At 43.2% G+C, this 21,851-nt stretch overlaps 1 protein-coding gene across 2 annotated transcripts in view; it reads left to right on the top strand.

Moving 5' to 3' along the window:
• The first annotated feature begins 1,639 nt into the window (after window positions 1-1,639).
• ENTREP1 (endosomal transmembrane epsin interactor 1) overlaps window positions 1,640-21,851 on the top strand; it is a 62,178-nt gene continuing 41,966 nt past the window's right edge. Inside the window, exons 1-2 of one of the 2 annotated variants that reach the window (XM_070590746.1) lie at window positions 1,641-2,161; window positions 11,865-11,921. In XM_070590746.1, coding sequence (XP_070446847.1) covers window positions 1,748-2,161; window positions 11,865-11,921 — 471 coding nt within the window. In that variant the 5' untranslated portion in view covers window positions 1,641-1,747. Of the gene's footprint in view, window positions 2,162-11,864; window positions 11,922-21,851 lie in introns of both variants that reach the window. The other variant, XM_070590747.1, reaches the window with a different exon arrangement.

The raw sequence follows: 21,851 nt of genomic DNA, 5'->3' as shown, positions 1-21,851 counted from the left end.
CCAGACACAAAGAATACATTTTAATAGTACATTTCAGGGGCCAAGGATTGACCAGTGGAATAGATTCGTTAAGCTGACACAATTTCTCAAGACTCAGACTCTTTATATTGCACAACGCAGTAGAGCCTTGAAAATTAAATACCTTTAAGCTTGTGTCTAAAATATAAGGTATAAACTCGGCACACAAGAAGCTTTTAATTTAACATCACCTGCAATTTAAGAACATGTACTGCAAGACATTTTTAAAGTGCATGAATCAACGGACTGGAAACATTTACTTTAAAAGACAGCTCCTTTTTTCTCCAGGATTTGAAGTTTACTTCCAAGAGGCATTTGTAAAAGAAGTCTTAGGGACTATTCATCACAGGTGCTTTAATAATTCAAACAGTGTATATGTAAACACACATGCACATTGGCAACGCATCACATTGTGGGTTGAAGTAAGTAATGACCAAAATAAACACAGTATAGCCTTTGCAAGCAGAGCATAAAAACGGACACACATTTCCCTTGGTTTATTGGGCAGGAGGATGTTAAATACCCTCAGTTTCCTGATAAAATGAGCTGCCTGATACTGAGACCGACTAACTGCAAAACGACACTATTCTGGTTCTTAACCTGCAAAAAATAAATTAATCATTCTATGTATAAGAACACTTTCACACATAAGAATTCATCGCAGGGAAAGGTATACTATTAGGGAAAATCATTTTGCAAAGCCGAATTTTTTTTTTTAAAAAAGCTCTAATATGTTTTATAAACTAGCAAAAACAGATTAGGATTTTATTAAGATATTTCTTCGGAAGTTTAGCATTTTACGTTCTACCAGGTGATGCCCGGTATAGCTCAGGAGTCAAGGGGAGGCTGACACAGACTGTAACCTTTGCCACACGCTCCGGGCCGTCCCGGCTTCTTTCTTTCCGGATGCTGGATACTTACTTCCAAGGTAACCTCGTGCTCACTCTGGCTCCTACCCTTGTGTCGGGAAAGCACCCCGCCTGCCCGCCCCCTCTACCTTCCCCCACTTCCAGCGGCGGGCGGCCGCGCAGTGTCAGCGCCCGGAAGCCCAGTGCGAGCGGTGACTTCGCTCAGCCTCGTCCTTCCCCGAAACCCTGCAGCTTAGACTTTTCCCACCAAGTCATCCGTAGCCCCTCCTCCTGCCATCATCCCCTCCCTGGGGAAAAAGAGTTTAAAGCTAGGCTCCCTTCACATTAAAGGTTGCAGGGTCCCCCTGTTGGCTGGATCGGAAGGGGGCAAGTGTCCACAGCGCTTCTCCCGCGCTCCTGTCCAGCTCGGCGGGTGGGGAACAGACTCTTAGACTGTCGGCCGCCAGCTCCGACGCACCGTGACTGCGAGGTCCCTCCTAGCCCGAGGGACCTATATAAAAAATTGGAGCTGGGCACCCTTCCTGGACCCCAGGGAGCGTGCACGGGTTCTACCGCGACCCAAAGGCTGCAGCAGTCGCCCGGCGCGAGCGCAGGGCGCGCGTGGGTTACAGCGAGGGTGCGCTGGGAGCCGGGCGGGGGCGGGCCCGCCGGGTGGCAGGTGGGTGCGGCCGGCGGGAGCCGGGGCAGCGGTGGCGGCGCCGGCGGCGGCGGCGGCAGCAGCAGCAAGTGGTTGGGCCGTGCGCAGTTCCTTCCCTCCCCCTCGGCCTCGGAGCCCGCCCGCGGTGCCCAGTGCGCGGCGCCCGCGGCTCCGCTCCGCGTCCCCTCCCCGCCGCCGCCGGCCGCTCCTTCCCCGCCCGTCCATGTCCCTGCCCGTGGTACTCCCGGGCTCCTGCTGCCCGGTGGCCGGGCTCTCCGGCGGGCCGCAGGCCGGGGGCCCGGGCGCCGCGGCCGCCGCCGCCCAGGAGCCGCCGCTGCCCCCGCTGCGGCCGCGGTGGCCCCGGGCCGCGCTGCAGCCCCCGGCGCGGCCTCGCTGCGCCGCCCCCGCCGCTGCCGCCGGGGTGCTGGCCGCGCCGCCCGCGCTCGCCTCCCGCCGGGCCGCCGCCGCCGCCGCCGCCGCCCCGGGCTCGGCGCTGCTGCCCGCTCGCCCGCTGTTGTCGCTCGGGCTGCTGCAGCTGATCCTGGGCTGCTGCATGGTGGCACTCAGCTTCGGGGCGCTGTCGCTGAGCAGCTCCCCGCAAGTGAAGAACTCGTGCCCGTTCTGGGCCGGCTCCTCGGTGAGTGCCGCGCGTGCCCAGCTCGCCTCGGCGGGGCCCCCCGGGGAGCAGGGGGCTCTGGTCGGTCCCCTTCATGGGCCCGCGATTGGCCCCCAAGGCTGCAGAGACAGAGCACAGCCCCTCAGTCCTGTTGAAGTTTTGGAGGCGTTAAGGCTGGAAAAGGCTCAAAGCTAGTGGAGTTCAGGGGTGCATTGGGTTGCACCTGGACAGTGTCTGTTCCTCGCAGGCTAAAGGGTTTTGTTTTCCCTGTTAAGCTAATAGAATGAAACAGATTTCCAGGTCTTTGGGAGATTGGAAGGATAGGGTGGGTGGCAGGAAAGTGGAGGAATATGATTAAACTTTCAGCCACTGAGTATTTATTTCGCTGACAGTGTCCGTCCAAGGAGGCCAGGGATTGTGGTCTATTTGTTCACTGGTGTATCAACAGTGCCTGGCACATAGTAGGTGTGTTTGTGGGATGACTGAAGTGACAGCTTGACTGGGGCCCTTATTTTATTCTACTTTAAGGCACACGTAAATGTGAAATGTGTCTGGTGTAGGATGGCTCCACTCTATTTGGGGACAAGTTCAGGAGGTAATGACAGGGTGTGTGTAAACGCATGCTTGTCGCTGGCCTTTATAAAGGAGGCCCCTAAGCCCCTACTCGGTTCCTGGAGCCACGCAGTCTGCTGTCATTATGCATGAGCTCGCCAAAGCCCCCAGCAGCTCGGGCAGCTAGCTGGAGCTGTCAGCCCCGCTCAGGTTCCTGGCCCTGCTTCCTCCAACGGCGAAGGCTGATCTGGGGCAAAAGGTGTCGGCCTCCCTGGAGAAAGGCTGTTCCCTGGAGCATCTGTGGACACTGAGTGGCTCCTCATCCCTCCCTTCCAACAATTTCACAGTCGCCAAGGCATCCAACCTCTGGAGGTTTGCTGGGGCTTGAGAGACTTGGAAATGGGTTTTTGTGAAATGATTGTGGAAGATGAACATTTTAAAGTAAACGATCTTTTTTATGAACTAACTAAATCTTAAAGTCTGGCAGTCCTATAGTTTTGAGTAAGATCTGTAATGAATGTATGTTCTCAATGCATAAAAACTGTCCTTTTGCAGGTCCACACATACCCAGATTCAAGATCAAATTTTACGAATATAGGGAGAACTAATTGAACCCAAAGTAATTGTTTGAATAAGAACATTAAGTACCTGGAGCCTGGCCTGACTATTTACACTTAAACTGATGCCAGTTTGCTCTCCTTTTGAAATACTTGGATGCTTGATCCTACTGTGGTACAACCCAACTATGGTGACCTGAGTTCACAATCTGTGCATGTGTAGAAGGCATAATCCCATCCTCCTGGCCACCCCCCCCCCCCGCCCCCGCCACCCCCAGACTCTCCTCTTGCCCCCTTGAGTGTTCTTTAAAACTGCAGGAGGAAGGGTATTCCCAGCAGGGTAGGGATTAGATCTAGTCTATTTGTCAGACTAAATTCAGCCAAAGGGTGGGTGCATTTCATTTCTCTGAATACCATGGGCCAGAAATGACTTTTGCATACATTTTTAGGGATTTACTCTTTGTAAAATCATAATCTCTTGTCTTCTCAAAGATAGCTACTTTAGGGTTATTGAAAACTAATTTTTCCTTTATAAAATTAAAACCCAAAATCGGTGTACTATTGTGAATTATTTCAGAAGCAAATGCACTTAGATGTCAGTCAAGCCATAGTTGGATTTGATGAAGTCTGTAAACAAAAGGTCATCAGCCAGAAGGTGAGGGCTGTGAACCTGGGCCTGCTGGCTGGGCGTGTCTTTGTCTCCAGGACCCAGGAAACCAGAGCAGGGAGAGAATCGGTAACTTGGAATTAAGTTCTCTTCTATAGGGTCATTTTCCACACCTTGTCCCCCAGCTCTGTGTGCAAACCTGCAGCTGTTCATTTTTCTTATTTTTTGTGGCCTGTTTCTGAGGTTGACCTCAGAATTTGCACAGTGACGACAGAACCAACAGATGCTTCATCTCCAGAACAACCAAAGAGGATTTGAGGATGGCACGAGGCCCCATGACTCCCTTGGTGTTTTAGGAAAAAAGTCTCACCAGTAGCATACCATTTGAATTTACGTATGTGAGAGGGGTTGGTTTTTTTCTTTTTTAACTTTGCATTATGGAAAATTTTAAATTTATTCAGACACTGTATGATGAGCCATCATAAACCGCTCACCCAGCGCCAGCAATTGTTTCATGTCTACGTCTTCCCAGCTTGCTGCTGGCTCTGTGTGTTCTGATAACTCCAGAGGGATGGGTGTTCCAGGCTGGCTAGGGATTAGCTCCATCCTGCTCCCCATTACCCTGGTCAGATTAACTCCCCATATTATTTTGAAGCAAATCTCAGACATCACATCATTTCATCTATAAATATTTCAATGTCTGTATATTTTTAAAAAGAAAATGTAAACAGAATAGAGAGACCGCATATAAATGACCAGGAAGTCTTAAGAGCCCCACTCCACTTTTAATATTTTATTATGAAAATTTTCAATCTCAACAAATGTAGAAAGAATAGAAGAATGAACCCCCATTTCCCTATCACCCGAATTCCGCAGTTATCAACACATGGCCACTTTATACCCATGCTCTGCCTTCTTAACGAAACTGGATTATTTTAAGGCAAACCCCAGATATCATAACTTCAACCTTTAAGTATTTCAGTATGTATTTCTAAAAGAAAAGGGTTTAATAGTTAAAAGAAAGGAGCTTAATAGCACGTTGTAACTAATTTAAAGACAGCTGAACTAAGGTTTTTATGAAAAAAGCTTAAAAATTGGCTTGAGGACTGCAGAAGTCTTTTTAATAATAGCTTTATTGAGATATAATTCACATTCCATACAATTCATCCATTTAAAGTGTGCAATTCACTAATTTTTAGTAAATTCACAGAGTTGTGCAACCATCATCACAATCAATTTCAGGAAATTGTCATCACCCCAAAAAGAAACGCTACACCCATTAGCCCTCACTCCCCATCTCTCTCTGACCCCCTAGGCAACCACTGATTAATCTGCTTTCTGTCTCTATGGATTTGTTATTCTGGACATTTCGTATAAATAGAATCATACAAGATGTGGTCCTTTGTGAAGGCTTCTTTCATTTAGCATAATGCAAGCTTCATCCATGTTGTGACATGTGTCAGTCCTTCATTTCTGTTTATTGCCAAATGAGATTCCATTGTTTGGATATACCACGTTTTGTTTATCGCTCAGAAGTTTTATTGGCATATGAAACGAGGTAGTTGAGTGACAGTGCCAACTTAAGTCTAAGGTTACTTCAAACACACGTAGGAACCCAGTAGAAGGATGGCCTCATATTTCAAGCTTTGAAGGGTCATTATGTGCCTTCGACTGCTCTGTCAACTAAATCAGCAAATCTTTTGGCTTCAATAAAAGTTTTGCTTGTATACTTGATACAAAATTAAATCCAAAGGACAAGTATATTCATTTGAAAGGAGTGTTTTGTTAAACATGGTTTGGTTCAAGAATGTTTTTCCATATACACCTCTGGAAGTGCTCTCACCTTGAACATGAGATTTTGAGGCTTTTCTCACTTGTCTGAACCTTGAAGGTATATTTTATCTATTTTAATATATATTTAAGAATTAGCAAGTCCTATGAAGACTCTTTTTCTGTACTTTACATGCATACTTTCAGCAACTGGAAGGGAGTGTTTTTAATGTACTCATTGTTTTTGAGCACTCTGTGATACTTATTTTCTTCCTGGTATCCTTGGTTAATGACTCAATTGATTATTATTCCCCAAATTCATGAAGCTCAGAGATTAGCCACTTTTCAAAGCATCCTGAAATTTGACTCCAGGTGGTGGCAGAGGGCGGGTCTCGATGTCCAAGTTCAGGCCATGCTATCCTGGCTCCTAATTTAGGGGCACATTTAGTTACTATTAGTTAGGTTCCCCTGGGATTCTGGGAGACCCAGCCTACCACACTGTGTTAGATTAATGAAAAAGGAGAGAGAGTTGCATTGGTTTGTGTCTCCTTCAAAAAACAAAATTCCTGATTCTGATGACATCTATGATCCTTGGGAGCTATTTCAGGCATGTGGTGGAGAATTGGTGATTACTTTTCATTCTTCTCTGTTGGGTCTGATGTCCTTTCTCTTCTGCATACATTCATATCTCTCTGCTTTAAGTCACTGACCTGAACTCAGGGTTGCTCCCCCACCCCTTGAGTCTGGGAATATTTGCTAAGATTCTAGTTCCTTATAAAGAGACAAATATTGGTGACCCTTAAGGTAAACCTTTTTTAAAAAAAAAATTACAATGATGAAACGTGAAAAAGAATGAATGGTCCAAAGGAGAAACTTAACGCAAAAATTTTGAAGTCTTTACCAGTTAAACAACTGTAAATACACTTTTTTTCTTTTGGTGAGGAAAATTTGCTCTGAGCTAACATCTATGCCCATCTTCCTCTATTTCGTATGTGGGTCGCCACCACAGCTTGGCTGCCGATGAGTGGTGTAGGTCTGTGCCTGGGATCCAAACCTGCAAACCCCGGGCCACGGAAGGGGAGTGCGTGGAACTTAACCACTATGCCACAGGCCGGCCCCTGTAAATACACTTTTTTCTATCCTAATCATAAAATGCAACTTTAATAGTTAAGGAGCATTTTAAATATGATTTTTGTGAGGGATTTAATTTTCTTTGGTCCTTTACTTTACATGACAGAAGAGTCACATGGATAAATTCTTGAATAAGTCATTGTGCTTCTCAGCCTCAGTTACTCATCTGTAAAATGGGTGGGATGATTCTCACCTCAGAATTGATTTTGAGGGTGTAATTAGTATAGGGGAATTTGCTGCTGGGCCCTAGCACTGGGCCTGGCACCTACTAGAACCTCTATCAATGTTTTTTAAACATCAAGGCAATATTTAATCAAAGTAAGGTGAACAGACCAGTTTTCGGTGGTGCATTCTGGTAGCTGTCATGTGTACGTTACAAATATCCGGTTGTCCATTTCCTCAGTTTTTTTTAATGCATCATGCAGAACAAATAGGGAAGAATGATACACACCCACACACATATTTTTTTTAAATTGCCAGTGTAAAAGCTTTAAGGCAAGATAGGTTGTTGAGAGGTTTGATTATAGTGTGCTTATTTACAAGGTAAATATGGGACATCGACAACATGGCTCTTTTTATCTCTATTTTTAGATACAACGACTTTTGACAAATAATCCAGAACATTTTGCCCTAAGGCATATTAATGGATTAGCAAAGAAAAACAGGGCAGTAGCCTTATATGCTTTTGATCTCAATGATTTGATTTTTAAGCTGGAAAATTAAGGCACATTAGCTATATATGGTGGGTAACAGCATTTCTTGTGTGGTGTATCTCAGAATCCTTCTTTGCAACATCAGAAAAATGAAAGGCCTCTTCTTTTTCCTGTAAGCTACAAGGAATGGGTTACAAGTGAGTGAAACTGAAATTGTAATAAATCTCATTATAACAATAGAGAGATAATTTGCTGTTAGAAAATAGGCTCTTGCTTGTTCATTCAGGGCAAGTCGCATCTTGCACTGAGTGGAAACAATGCTGATGGAGTTACTTTTTGCTGTTGGTGTGCTCTTTTAGGAAGCACAGGAGTGAAAAATGTATTTAGGCTTAAATAGTCGTCTTTGAGCAGGTTCATCTCTTGTTTCTGACCTTCATTCATTCATTTATTCACCATCCATCCATTCGTTCATTTATTCACCATCCATTCATTCATTCATTGACTCTTGCCATGACTAACAGAGTGCCACTAGGGGCCTTTAGTGGTACTTGAGAGAATGCTCAGAGACCCAAGCCCTCATGAGATTACCAGTGAGTGTAAAACACAATTCAACAGGTAATAGCATTATGATGAAATGGGTGCCATGAGGGACCAGTGTTAAGGGACCTGCGTGACTCTGGTCTCATGGAGCTCCAGCCGCTGCTGCCGCGGACGGAGACAGAGGCATTGAATGCCCTGCCTCCTTCCTTTCTCCCTTCCCCAGCCCCTCTCCCCATTTATGAATCCTAGACCCTCCCTCCCAGATAAACATGAGCATCTATTCCTTAAGTCTTGAACTCTTAGAAGATTCGTTCTCAACTACAGCATTTCTGGTCTGTATTCCAGAGGCTTCTAACTCTCCAGTCCTACTTCCTCTCTTTCCCCTTCTCCTCCTCACCTCTCACAGGGTTCCCTAACTGTCGCAGGCTTTAACTGGACTTGAGGAGTGGGAGAAATCGAGTAGAAGTTGGTGTATCCTCTGTTGCAGGGTTCAGGAGTAAGAGGGATGGAACGCCAACTCCCACCTGCACCTGGAGTGTAGTTTCTGGAAGCATCCTTATAAGAAGGGGGGTTTACAAAATCCCGTTGGAACCTAATGTGGTGTGTGCTGACTCTATAAAACAATTCATATGGAAATGACATCTTTAAATGATTTGTCTTACAATCCATGAACATGGGATATGTCTTGATTTTTTTGGGTGTTCATTGACTATTGCTCAGCAGCTTTATATCTCTCCCTACTGAGATCTTAAGTATCTTTGTCATATGTATTTTGAGATTGTTGGTAGTTCTTATTTGTCAAATGCATTTTGTATGTATTTTTTAAATGATGTTTTATATAGTTTGTTGCTAGAATATGCAAACTCCCCCCTCAAAAAAAAAAGGAATAAAGATAGCTTAATTTTTTTGTACCAGAGACCCTTCACTTGAAATGACAATTGTATCTGTCATGATCTATTAAAAAAACATATATATATATATACACCTCTTCAACTTAGCAACCCTACTCCTGTGACTTTATTCAACAGAAATAAAAGTAAAAAGCACTTGTTTTTAAGGATATATGTCCATTTATGTTTACTGTAGCATTGTTTGTGGGGCAAAAAAGTGGAAATAGAGAGAATGTTTGTGAATATGGAAGTGATCAAATACATTAGGTACAGCCATACAAAAGAATATTATGTAGCCATGAAGTGGAAATGAATGGGAGCTGTTCCAGTGGACATGAAGAGATTTCCATAAAATATTTATTGAGAGAAAAAGAAGAGAAGGAAAGGTATCTTTTTGTAAAAATTACATCACATCCCTGTGCATTTCTATACACACACACTCACATATACACCTGTGTGTTTAGTGATAAGAATTCAGAGAAAAAAATATGTACATAAGTATAATATGTAAACTTACTAAATTCTTAATGTGGAGGAGGGTGGGGTGTTGTGGCCAGTGGGGGAGGTAGGATGTATAGTTTAGGCATATCACTATTTTTATGGGCTTTTATGGGCTGGGCCAGACCCTTCACTTTAATAATAATATTGTTTTAATGGGAAAAAGTGTGTTCCAAAAAGCTGAACCACAGGGTTCTGTGTTAATGGAGACCGATGGCATAAATATCAAACACTAACTGATAGTTCAAGTCATATTCATGTTTTAGTGAAGTGGGCAGTTTGTGTTTCCCTCAAGGGCAGTCAAATTTTCAGTTACATTTTCACAAAAATAGTTGCGTTTCCTCAGCAAAGTCCAGTCAGCGGCAGGGCGGGCAGGCAGGTAGCACACACACATGGGGACACACACACGCACACACATGCAGGGACTTAACATGCACACGTCCGTGCGAGCGTGCCTGCCCGCGCACAGTCTGCCTCTGCACGGTGGAGCCAGCGCTGGATTGCAGGGTTTTAGAGGAATTACGATCATCACAGCGGGATGAATTTTTGAGTTAGAAGGGACCCAGAGGTGGTTTCCTTCACTTAACATATTTCTTTTTTTTTCTTTTTATTATTATTATTTTTTCCTTTTTCTCCCCAAAGCTCCCCAGTACATAGTTGTATATTCTAGTTGTGGGTCCTTCTAGTTGTGGCACGTGGGACGCCACCTGAGCATGTCTTGATGAGCGGTGCCATGTCCGCGCCCAGGATCCGAACTGGCGAAACCCTGGGCCGCTGAAGCGGAGTGCACGAACTTAACCACTCGGCCATGGGGCTGGCCCCCCACTTAACACATTTCTAAGGAAACGAGAGGGAGGACAGGAGAAGTGACATGACTTGGCCAAGGTCACACAGTTATTTAGAAGCCAAGTGGGGAACCTGGACCCCAAGGTCTCGTGGATTCTAAGTCCCAATTTGTAAAGTCGGAACAGCCCGCGCTCTTGAGGCCAGACACACACGTCCTGTGTGTCTCCGGATAGAAATCCCTTAGAGTGAGGGAACAGCCTATTGAATTTAAGATGATTGCAAGGATATAGCGCCTGGTGGGCAGGCAGCTGGCAGGATGTTTAAACATAGACGGGATGCAAGGAAGTTGTCACCTATCTGCCCATACGTGGTTTTTGGTCCTTGATCTAAGTGGGTGGACTTGTCCTCTGCTGGTTTGATGTTACGGAGTGATTACTCTCAGCTAGTAAATGGAGAATGGAGAATATTGCAAGCAGGCCTGTGGGCTTCAGATGTGAAGTAACACTATAAAATCCTTGCCGACTTCTAGTTACTAGACAGTCATTGTGAATTGGTGCATTTGGGGGATTTTGGTAAAAGTGCACATGAAGGAAAACCCTTGTAATTGCATTCAGCAGGTGCGCTTTGTTACACAAAGGTAAATGTGCTCAAATGGCATCAGAATGTCCTGGGCTGAATAATTACTTTGTGCTTTCCCAACTGCGTAGTGAACTATGTCATCCAGAGAGCTGATGTTGGTTTCCAGTTTACGTTTCGGCAAAAAGCTGCTTCCTCTTTACGGAGGATTTTAGCCTGTGGTTTGAAGTATCATTTTGCAGCATGAGGTCTTTCTCAGTGTAGCCCCGCTCCCTTTGTGGAATAAATGCTCAGGGACATTTATTAGTTGCCAATCATGTGACAAGCACTGTGCTGGGAGCTGGGGATGCAGAAAGAGAAGATCAGAGTGTACAATCAGTGGGCAAGACAGAGAGGCACCTCTCAAATCATTGCAATAGAGAGGTTTTTTTTGGAAAAGTGATAAGTAGAGGGCATCCAAGAGTGTGGGGTGGTGGAATCAGTGAAGGTGACTGTTAGTTAGGATCTTGCAGGATGAATAGGAGTTCTCAGGTACTAGGAGGGAGGACTGGAGACACTGCAGCGAAGAGAAATGCAAGGCGCTGGAATGTCTAGAACCTGGCCAGGCTGAGGAGGACAGGTATGCCTGGAAGGAAGGTGTGTGGTGGGAGGGGCAGGGGGACAGGGAAGCCCGGCTGGAGAAGTGGGGGGAGGGAAGATCCTGCGAGGCCTTGCTTACCCTTTTGAGGAGCTTACTTGTCCCATAAAGGATGGGTACCCAGCTACTGGTTGGGTTGGGAGGGTTGGAAGGGAGGGTTGCAGCCAGATGTGCATCTTACGAGGCTGACTCTGGCAGCAGATTAGGTGCTACTGGGGGCAGGGAGCTTGGATCCAAAATGGTGATTCTTCCACTAACTAGAAGGATAGGCTGATTTCTGTTTGTGTGTTCTTAACTGACCTTAAGAAAAAAACATGCACAGTCAATCAAAAGGCTTTGTGGTCTTGGATGTGAAGGATCTTCCGGAGTGGTCTGCCAGGGCTCCTGTGATCAGCAGGAATACTAAATGTTTGGGTTAGAAGGCTTTGAAATTTGAGTGTTTTTAAAAATCCATACTTTAGAGATTAGGGATTAGTTTATTGGAATTGGTCCACTTTCTAGATTTATGATACTGTTTATCCTCCTAGGTGATCCTCTCTGGAATCATAGGATTGACAACTTGGAAACGGCCTATGATCCTCCTGGTATGTACTGACCTTATAACTTGTTACCCTTTGTAAAATGCGCTACGAATGAGGGCTGTTGAAATAGCCACTGAAGAAATGCTAAAGCTTCCTTGTTCATTAAAAGAAGCTAACAATAATGGACAACGTTAGAACTCAGATGTTCTCATCACAGTAAAGTAAGATGATAATTTTGCCAGTTTTCTGATTCACTTTGAGCTTCTTATATACCCAATGCTAGCCATGTGTTCCTAGTTCCAAGATTAAACCTATTGTAAAGATATAATAATTTAAAAAAAAACCAGTTTATTATGGACGTTTTTAAACATGTAGAAAAATGGCAGGAATAATCTGTCAGTCACACGGCTTCGGCAGCGATCGATTCATAGCTGATCCTGTTCAACTGGACCCTCACCCTCCATATGCTTTTTTTCCTTCGTATTCTTTTGAAGCAAATCTCAGATTTAATCATGAATATATAATTTCTTATTGTTACAGTGCTTTGGTTGGACAACCTCAGAGTTTCATTGCTTAGATTTTATATATTCTGTTTATCACACAAATATTATATTTTCATGGTGACATAGACATATATTGGGGACCTTATCTGTTTTTTAGTTGTTTAGGTAAAATTCACCTTCTATAAAATTAGCCATTTTAACGTGTACACTTCAGTGGCCTTGAGTACATTCCCAATGTTCATCCTTTGTTTTCGTTTGCTGTGTCCTTTTGATTCAGGGAATGCTATTAAAAATCAGACAGTTGCCAATGGAGTTGCCAACTTTCAAGGATAAAGTAGAGGGTCTAGGAAATTGGATTTGCACTATACTTAGATTTTTTTTTATATAACTTCTCTTATTTTGGTTTTTCTCCCATCCGTTTTGAAGTAGGATTAAATAATTTTCTGAAGTCATCTTGTATGGATACTTACAGTTCATCTTTAACAGACCACTGCTTCTAAGTGATGGGGAATTAATACAAAACTAGGTAAATTCTTAAATACAAGGAGGAGGAGCACACTGTAGAATACAGTCAGAATGATGGGTCAATACTGTGTTGATGGTCTTGAAAAACTAAACTAAAGAGTTTTCAGCCCCACAAGACAATTTAGGCAACATTTTACAGGTATATCAATTATTGCATTTAGTGAAACTCTGTTCATATTTCTGGAAGGAGTAAATTATTGATGCAGCATTTTAATATATTAGGTAGCAGGATAGGAGGAAATGAGACTCTGGATGAGTTTTATGGCACGTGTTATGAGTGGCTGAGGTTTATTTTGCAACAATCTCTGGGTTTACAGTCTCTGCAGAACAATTTTGGATGGTGTTCAATGTTTATACTAATATTTGGCTATAGGAGTCATCTTTGCGCTGTCTTTCTCCATTGGATCAAGATTGAAATGCTCAGTAACACAAACCTCAGATATTTAAATTAAATTTAAATCAGAAAATCCCTAACGTTTTTTGTACTTTAAAAATTCTAAATGATGAAGAGAATATGAGCACGTGTTCTAGGTAGATACTAAGAAAGTCCACCTTTAAAGACGTTTATTTCTTTAACATTGTTTTCTCTTGGAAAGATGCCTTATAAATTTATTATGTGAGCTCAAGCAACTTCAAATGAAAATGACTGTAATTATTTCTCATCTTTGTTGATAAGTATATGTACTTTGTCACAAAGTTGTAGCCAGTTTGTACACACCATCTTGTGCTCTGCTTTTCTGTTTAATATTAAATTAACTAAGTTCATATCAGTAAATATTATATTTCCATGTATGAGGAGTCCACATGCCTATCACTTAACATTGATAAGTAGCATTCTGTCATATTTCTATATTACCATCAATATGAGCCTGTTAGAACCTGAGCTTCCATACTTTGTTATGAATTGTGTATTTAGAAGGTCATGTAGAGATTGTTTGAAATGTTAATTAACATCGATTTATAAAGAAGATAAATTAATTGACAGGTATTGTGCAAGGGAAAACTTTCTGAGTATATCAACAGATCATTGAGCCTTAGTCAGTATCATAAATGAAAAATCCTCAGTCCACGTGAATCTTAATAGTATATCATTAAGTATGTCATTATAACCTGTGCTAATGTTTTTATTATGTTTAAAAACAAAAAAAGTCTGGGACCAGCCAGTGGCACAGTGGTTAAGTCTCATGCTCCACTCTGGTGGCCCAGCATTCTTGGATTCCAATCCCAGGCGAGGACTTACACACTGCTCATCCAGCCATGCTGTGGTGGTGTCCCACATACAAAACAGAGGAAGATTGGCACAGATGTTCATGGCAAGTCTTCCTCACTAGAAAAACAAATAAATAAAACCAAAAAACTCATATGATGTAATGAAAGAAACTGGGTCGGGTCAGACCCTCCTCCTTTGGGTCCTAGCTCGTCCCCTGAAGAGCTGTGTAGCTCTGTGCAAGCCACATAACTTATCTGAGTCTAGTTTTCTTTTCTGAACAGAGAGGATAATCTTGTGACACCAAGGAGTGGCTTTACCACCATACCATCCCCCCATTTAGTGGATACGTAACTTTACTTTTTTTTTTTGCCTCGCCCCCACCCCCTTTCTGAGTTGAGGGAATGTACCATTGGGGGATTTTGAGTGGGAGGCCATGTTCCTTCGAGAAGCCAGGAGGGCCCTGTAGGCCTCTGTTCTTGCAGACTTGGGCTTAGGTGCTCAGAGTTCCAGCCCTTCTCCCCTTTGCATCCCACACTCCACCCACAGGGCACCTTCTGATTCTGACACGGCCAGGCCGTCTGCCACAAACCTGGGACCTTCTTCCCCTAGCTGGTTGCTTGGCTGGCCCTTTCTCTTCTGGGTCTCAGCTCAGCAGTCATTTCCTGGGAGAGACCTTCCCTAACCACCCTGATTACAGTGGCCTCTTGTCTCTGCCCCTTCCCGTGTGCCAGCACTGGATCCCGGCTTCTCAGTCTGTAATTAGCCTGTGTGCTTTCATTTAGTGCGTGTTGTCTGTCATAGTAATAGTCAGTTCTGTGAGGACAGAGGTCCTGTCAGCCTTCTTCACCCTGTGTCCCCAGGGCCATTGTGCTCAAGACACGTCTGTCGTTGACCGTGGAGTTAATTTGGCAGCCAATTATAAATTTAGGTCCTAGGTGAGTTCTCAAAGTTTCTCTTTTACTTTTGTCTTAAATTTCTCTCACTTGCTTTTGTTCTCTAGAACTTTCTATTCATCTCCTTTTAACTTCAGGGTGGTTAGAGAGCATTTTGGTGGTCGGGAGGGGGCAGGTTGGTCATTTTAGGGGCCTTGGAGAGGCGGGTTGTCCTCATTTTAAGTTGTTGGGTGCATACCAGTCTAGAACACTTGAATATTTCCTTTTGAGAACTGTTTATATTTGTGCTCCCTCTTTTGTGATTATTTCTGGGATTACATCAGGTTTTATACTGGTTTGAAGAAAGAAGGGTCAATTTGACCTAGTTCCTTCAAACTCAGGTTTTCATGGAAACTCAGAATTGGAAGCTCTCATTCACTGGGTTCTCTTCCTTAAACTGGTAAAATACTCCTGTGTCCAGAACAAAAATAATAATGTTAGAAAACAGTTTGTAAATATTTGTAGCTGGTTTTGGCTGTGATTGGGGTTAAGCTAGGAGTTGTGTGCATGTGCGTGCATTTGTGTGTGTGTGTGTGTGTGTGTATGTGGGTGTGTAGTGTTCTAGGTTGTGTGTTTTCCATGAAGAACAGACGTTTTCCATTTTTAAAGAATGTTCTTACTTCTTTTAGATATCATTCTTTTTTCATTCTAATACAATGTTTTAGAAGTGTTTAGAAATCACAGACTCAGTTCTGGAAATGACCTCTAGGATCGTCTTGTCGAAGCCCCTCAGTTAGAAAACAGAATTGTCTTAATGAGACGTTTGTGCTTAGTGCTTCATTGGTAAGAACCGTTGCTGTGAAAAGCCCAGTCAGCCATTCTGCCTATAATTTTGGTTGCGTCTGAAGTGGTAATTTGAGCTATTTTTTTTTTCTTGTCAGTTTGGAACAGATGGGATGAATATGACCTTAGGGCTGATAAAAGGACAGCTTTATTCTTTAGCACCAAGAATGAAGGTTTTCCCCTGGTGATGTTCTTGGGTCGCATCTGTGGTTTATTCTCAACTGTGAGTCCTCTTGGTTGGCACCCTAGATGAAGAATAGAAGAGGTAAATGAATTGCCTATTTACAAAAATGATCCAGCAGTTTCTCTTCTAACTTCGAGATTATAGTATTTAAGGATAAAGCTTCATTACCCTTAGAGACTCAAACATGGCTTAAGTAAGATATCCAGATATTCTCCCACCTCTTCTAACAGTTTAAGTAGGGTAGGCTGGCAAGACGGTTCTGCTCCATGAAGCCACTTGGGGATCCGGGTTCTTTCCATCTTATTGTGCCTTGAAGGGAGAGTCATGAAACACCCAGACTCTTTGTCAAAAGAGATGGAGGAATTAGCCTCACCAGGTAGTCAGAAATAGTTATAGGTGGGCTCTGCTGCAAGATAGCTGGTGGTCCTTTCGTTCCTGGTGATCTGAAGAACAGGAGGGGTCAGAATACCCAGGTGCAGTTTAGGGATCTGTACCTCTATAAAACGAGTTCTGAGCTCTGGCTTTATGCAATCTGATTTTTTTTTTTTTTAAAGATTGGCTCCTGAGCTAACATCTGTTGCCAATCTTTTTTTTTTTTTTTTTTCTCCTTGTCCTCCCCAAAGCCCCCAGTACGTAGTTGTATATTCTAGTTGTAGGTCCTTCTAGTTGTGGCATGTGGGACGCCGCCTCAGTGTGGCCTGATGAGCGGTGCCAGGTCCGTGCCTAGGATCCGAACCAGTGAAACCCTGGCCCGCCGAAGCAGAGCATGCGAACTTAACCACTCGGCCAGGGGGCCGGCCCCAACCTGATTCTTTCAAGTATGTTTCATGGTTGTCAGTAATTTAGAATGAGCCATGCTTTGAGAGTTCAAGAAATCTGCATTTTAAGGCTGACATGTTACCACTAATTATTGGGTGACCTTGGGGAAATATGATTTCTGTGTCTATAAAATGAGGGGCTTAGATTGGAACAATCTTTTAAGAGTCCTTCTAGCACTCGTATTATGGGTTCCAGAATCCTCTTTAGTTACCTTAATGGTGTTTAACTTTACATGGGCCGTGTCAACAGGCCATTATAAGCTCCTTGTGTATGGACTGAAATACTATGATTATTTCACTCTTGGTTTAAGGCGTAAAAATGAATGACTGTTCTCACTCTTGAAAATTATTAATACTACTCTCTTGCATGCATATGATACGTAAGAGTTTACCAGGTTCTTTCATATACCTTTCTCATGTAATTTGTATGGCAGATAATCATTCCTGTTTTAGAGATAAGGGACCAGTGGCTCAGGAGTTAACTGGCTTGTCCAGTTCACAAGCAAATGAGCTATTATTAGAAGGAACCTAGGGGCTTTGACTCCTAATCCAGTGTTCATTTCATTGTACCATTCCATCACCTCCACTACACATGGGTAAGTACTTCTCTGTGGCCAAGAATGGTGTGTGTGTTTGTTGGCAACATAATTTAAATGTTATTTTCCTATTTGTGACTGTCTAACTCTTTTTCAAGGTCTAAAGTGGCAAAAGTTTCAGGAATTTTATCCTTGACTCAGAAAAGCCAGAGGCAGAAACAAACAAGGCAACAGAAGGTCCAATTCTGAATCTTAGTCCTCTCACTTTTAATCAGCGAGTGGCCAAGGAGATTATGCAATCAGCTTCCTCATTTGTACAATGAGAATACACGCATCCCTCAGAATTGTCGTGAAATTGTAGACACAAATGCACGTTGAAACTATAAAATGGAAAATAGAGCCTAGGGCTAGGCAAGCACATTATGAATTCTTTTTCATCATCCATTGAGAAAATCTCCAAGAGAAGATCTGGTCTCCCAGTTTGGTGTGTCATTAGGTAACCCATGGCGGCAAGGATGCACTTGGGTGTCGTGACGGCTCCCTGGGCTGGGCTCGGGCTCATCTGTGACCACAGTGGGTTTAGTCCATTGGCAGCAGAGCTTTCCTTTATCTCCTCTGATCCCCTGCTCCCAGGAACTGTGCCCTGGGTAGGCACCTGGCATCTTCAGAAATTGGAAGCACTTCGCGCAGCCCATCTCTGGGCAGAGTCAGGCCTGGGCAGAACTTTGCTTTCCAAACTGACCTCAGCCATTTGGGTCTGCTTGCATTAGCTGGTTTAGATGGGGAGCAGCGCGTAATTGCCAGACCTTCGAAGTGACCTTCCCATCAAGTCAATTGTTAGAGTGGAAGTGAGCCTCAGACCAAATTCTGCCATACGTGCAAACACTTCTTAGCAAACAGACAAAAAAAATTGTTCACACACTCTGTTCTGAACACTTAAAGGTTGGAGAACTCGGATTTTTCTCCAGCTTACAGAACAGAGTGTGAACAATTTTTTACCTCTAATATTTGTTGCATCCATTTGTCTTGAGTACCACTGCCCATTCCCCGAAATCCTGCTGATCAAGCAAAGCTCAGTTTATTGGCCCTGCTGCAGTCGGAGAGAACGCCTCCTTGACTTCTCAGAGGCGTGAGCCAAAGGGAGGATATTTATAGGCTTTGAGGGCCCTGGCGGGGTGACTTTAAGGTGAGTCTTATGATAGAAGGAATTGATTAGGTTTGGGCAGAGTTTATGGTGTAATAGCTTTGGATTGGTGGGCAAATGGAGGGGAGCGTCTGAAGCAAGATTTGATGAGTAAGCTGGGAGTTTTGAGAAACCATTTTAGTTGGTTATTTTTGCTTATTCTCAGTGTTATTTACTGTAGGATCAGAAAAATATGGCTGGTCCCAGAAATGATTAACATAGAGATAAGAAATTATGTTGGTTTTATTTCTCACCACAGATTTCACAGAGAATCTGTTTTTAACATCCATTACGCTAATTAAACAAGCTAATAGTTTCATCAGTTGGACAATCCTTTCCATAGTCACCATGCTAACTTAGCAAAGTCACGTGGATGTTGTTGGGAGATAAAGATAAAGGAAGCTTCTGGACTGTGGCCTTTCTCATAAACGCTAGATAACTATCCTGGAAGATGAATTCCTGACTGTCTTTAGGGTATTACTTGAAGCAACCAATATGTACATGGTAGCACACTGTCTGTGCTGAAGTATTTCAAAGTGCATCACAGACTCGCTGTACTAGTATGTGAGTATCTGCGCCCTCTCTCTATCCTGCATCCAGGCTGTCTGGGCCTAAAACACTATAGTGATCCATTCTGAATATGGCAGTGAAAACTGCATGAACTATGAATGATTTGGGGCAAGAGGGGAGACCATTTTGAATTGGGGAGCATCTTAAAACAGATGCACCATCATGTGAAAAGTTGCCGAATAATATATATGCTACCATTTGTGTGTTTTCCTTAAACCTGGGGGATCATATACATGTGTTTGTAGTTACATGGAAAACTTCTGAAAAGATGGAAGAAACTGTTTATGGTAGGCACTTCTGTTGAGTGCCGCGGGAATGGGAAGGAGGGAAATTTTACCTTTCCACTTTATATCTGGAGAGGACTTGTATTGTGTGAGGAGGAGCCTGGTTTCGTCATGTTTTGTTTGGGTTTTGGCCATCGGTTCCTGCAGTATCTGAACTCTCTTTTTGGGGTTGATTTATCTGCCTTTATGTGAGAGGCAGGCCCCACTTCCAGCTATGGAAGCTCCTGAGGCCAGATGCTTACACTCCCGAAATCCAGCAGTCAGGGTGTGAGCCTGTGACCTCCACCCACGGAAGCTCCTGCCCCAGGCGCTGCAGCTGGAGCCATTGATGCAGATTAGCCGGGGCAGTTTAGAATTCATTAGGCAAAAAAGGCAGCTGGTGTCCAAGGCTGGCAGACAGGAACCTGGTCTTCCTGTGGCATGACCTTGGTAGAGGTCCCAGTACCCAGCTTCCCTTGGCTCCTTCCTGGGTTTCTGAGCCTGGTTCCTGTGGATTCTGTGAGCTACTTGATAGCCTTGCAAGAAATTCCTTTTCTGCTTAAATAGCCTGAGTTGGTTTCTGTTGTTCATAACATAATCAAGAACTCTGCTGTGGGACTGTGATCTTTTTCTTCCATGGACGTTGCTTTCATCACAGTTTTTAAAAAGCTAGCTCAAAAATAAAGACGTTGATTTTAAACGTTTGGTCATTTATGGCAACTCAGTTGAAGAAGAAGAAATCCAGTAGGTGTTCAAGTTAGACGGATTTATGGTGAGTGCTTGACTTGGGTGGGAAATGTTGGGTGGAGGAGGCTGGGGGTGTCAGGGCCAAGACAGCTGGAACTGGGTCTTATTAGCTGGAATTTCTCAGCGAGAATACCAAAAGGGTTTCCTTTGGAGCTCTTTAGAAAAGAATAATTTATAAATGGACATTGTGTCTTAGCGGGGAAAGACCTAGACTGATCCAGTTCCCCTAATTAGTTGTATAATTTAGGGCATAATAAATAAATCACCTCTCTGAAACTGTTTCCTGTTTATTTTATGTCTGTATCTTTAAAATATATTTGTATACGATATGTATAACATGCTGTATATATATATCAAACATATATGGTATATATACATACACATTATATATATATATCAAACATATGTTGGTGTATATACACATACACAATATATGTATATATCAAACATACATATGGTGTGTATATATGTATACACACACACACATCTATCTATCTCAAACACACCACTGTGACAATGTGACATTTTATTTATTTACTTTTATTTTTATTTTTTGAGGAAGATTAGCTCTGAGCTAACATCTCCCGCCAATCCTCCTCTTTTTGCTGAGGAAAACTGGCCGTGAGCTAACATCCACGCCCACCTTCCTCTGCTTTATACGTGGGACACCTGCCACAGCATAGCCTGCCAAGCGGTGCCGTGTCCGCACCCGGGATCTGAACCCGCGAACCCCGGGCCGCCGAAGCGGAACGTGCGCGCTTAACCGCTGCACCACCAGGCCGGCCCCACAACGTGACATTTTATAGTTTACTAAATGCCTTTTAAGAGGAAAAAAATATTTTTTATTTAAAAAAGGGAGAGCTCATTAGACTTCTTACTCTTATTAAAAATAATAATTAGATGCCTCTGCGTTTCTCCCAGCATCCAAACCTGATTACACTCCCTCAAATTAACCGTTTTAAACTCTTTTTGGTGTTAGTGCTCCTGGTGGTTGTCTGCATCTTCCTAAAAGCGAGGGATTTGTAACACTAATGCTCTCCCACCTATCCTCCTCTCTTACTTTTTTGTAATTATTTTTATTTCCCCTATGGATGACTTTATAATTTTAAATAATATTTTAAGCTCCTATTTCTTTTTTTTAAAGATTGATTCTTTTATATGTTTTTTTAGATTAATATTTATTTTTTTTTAATTGCAGTAACATTGGGTTATAACATTATATAGCTTTTGGATGTACATCATAATATATTTCTAATTCTGTGTGGATTACATCATGTTCACCACCCAAAAACTAATTATAGTCCATCCCCTCACATGTGGGCCTAATCACCCCTTTTGCCCTCCCCCCTCTTTCCCCATGGTAACCACCAATCCAATCTCCGTTGCTGTGTGTTTGTTTGTCGTTTTTATCTCTGCTTATGAGTGAGATCATAGGTATTTGACTTTCTCCCTCTGACTTATTTCACTCAGGATAATACCCTCAAGGTCCATCCATGTTGTCACAAATGGCCGGATTTCATCATTTTTTATGGCTGAGTAGTATTCCGTTGTGTATAAATACCACATCTTCTTTATCCATTCGTCCCCTTGATGGGCACCTAGGCTGCTTCCAAGTCTTGGCTATTGTGTATAATGCTGCGATGAACATCGGGGTGCATGTATCTTTATGCCTTTGTGTTTTCAAGTTCTTTGGATAAATACCCAGCAGTGGGATAGCTGGATCATATGGTAGATCTATT

The sequence above is a fragment of the Equus przewalskii genome, chromosome 22, assembly GCF_037783145.1.
Source record: "Equus przewalskii isolate Varuska chromosome 22, EquPr2, whole genome shotgun sequence".
NCBI lineage: Eukaryota > Metazoa > Chordata > Mammalia > Perissodactyla > Equidae > Equus > Equus przewalskii.
This window is presented reverse-complemented; position numbering and strand designations above follow the sequence as displayed.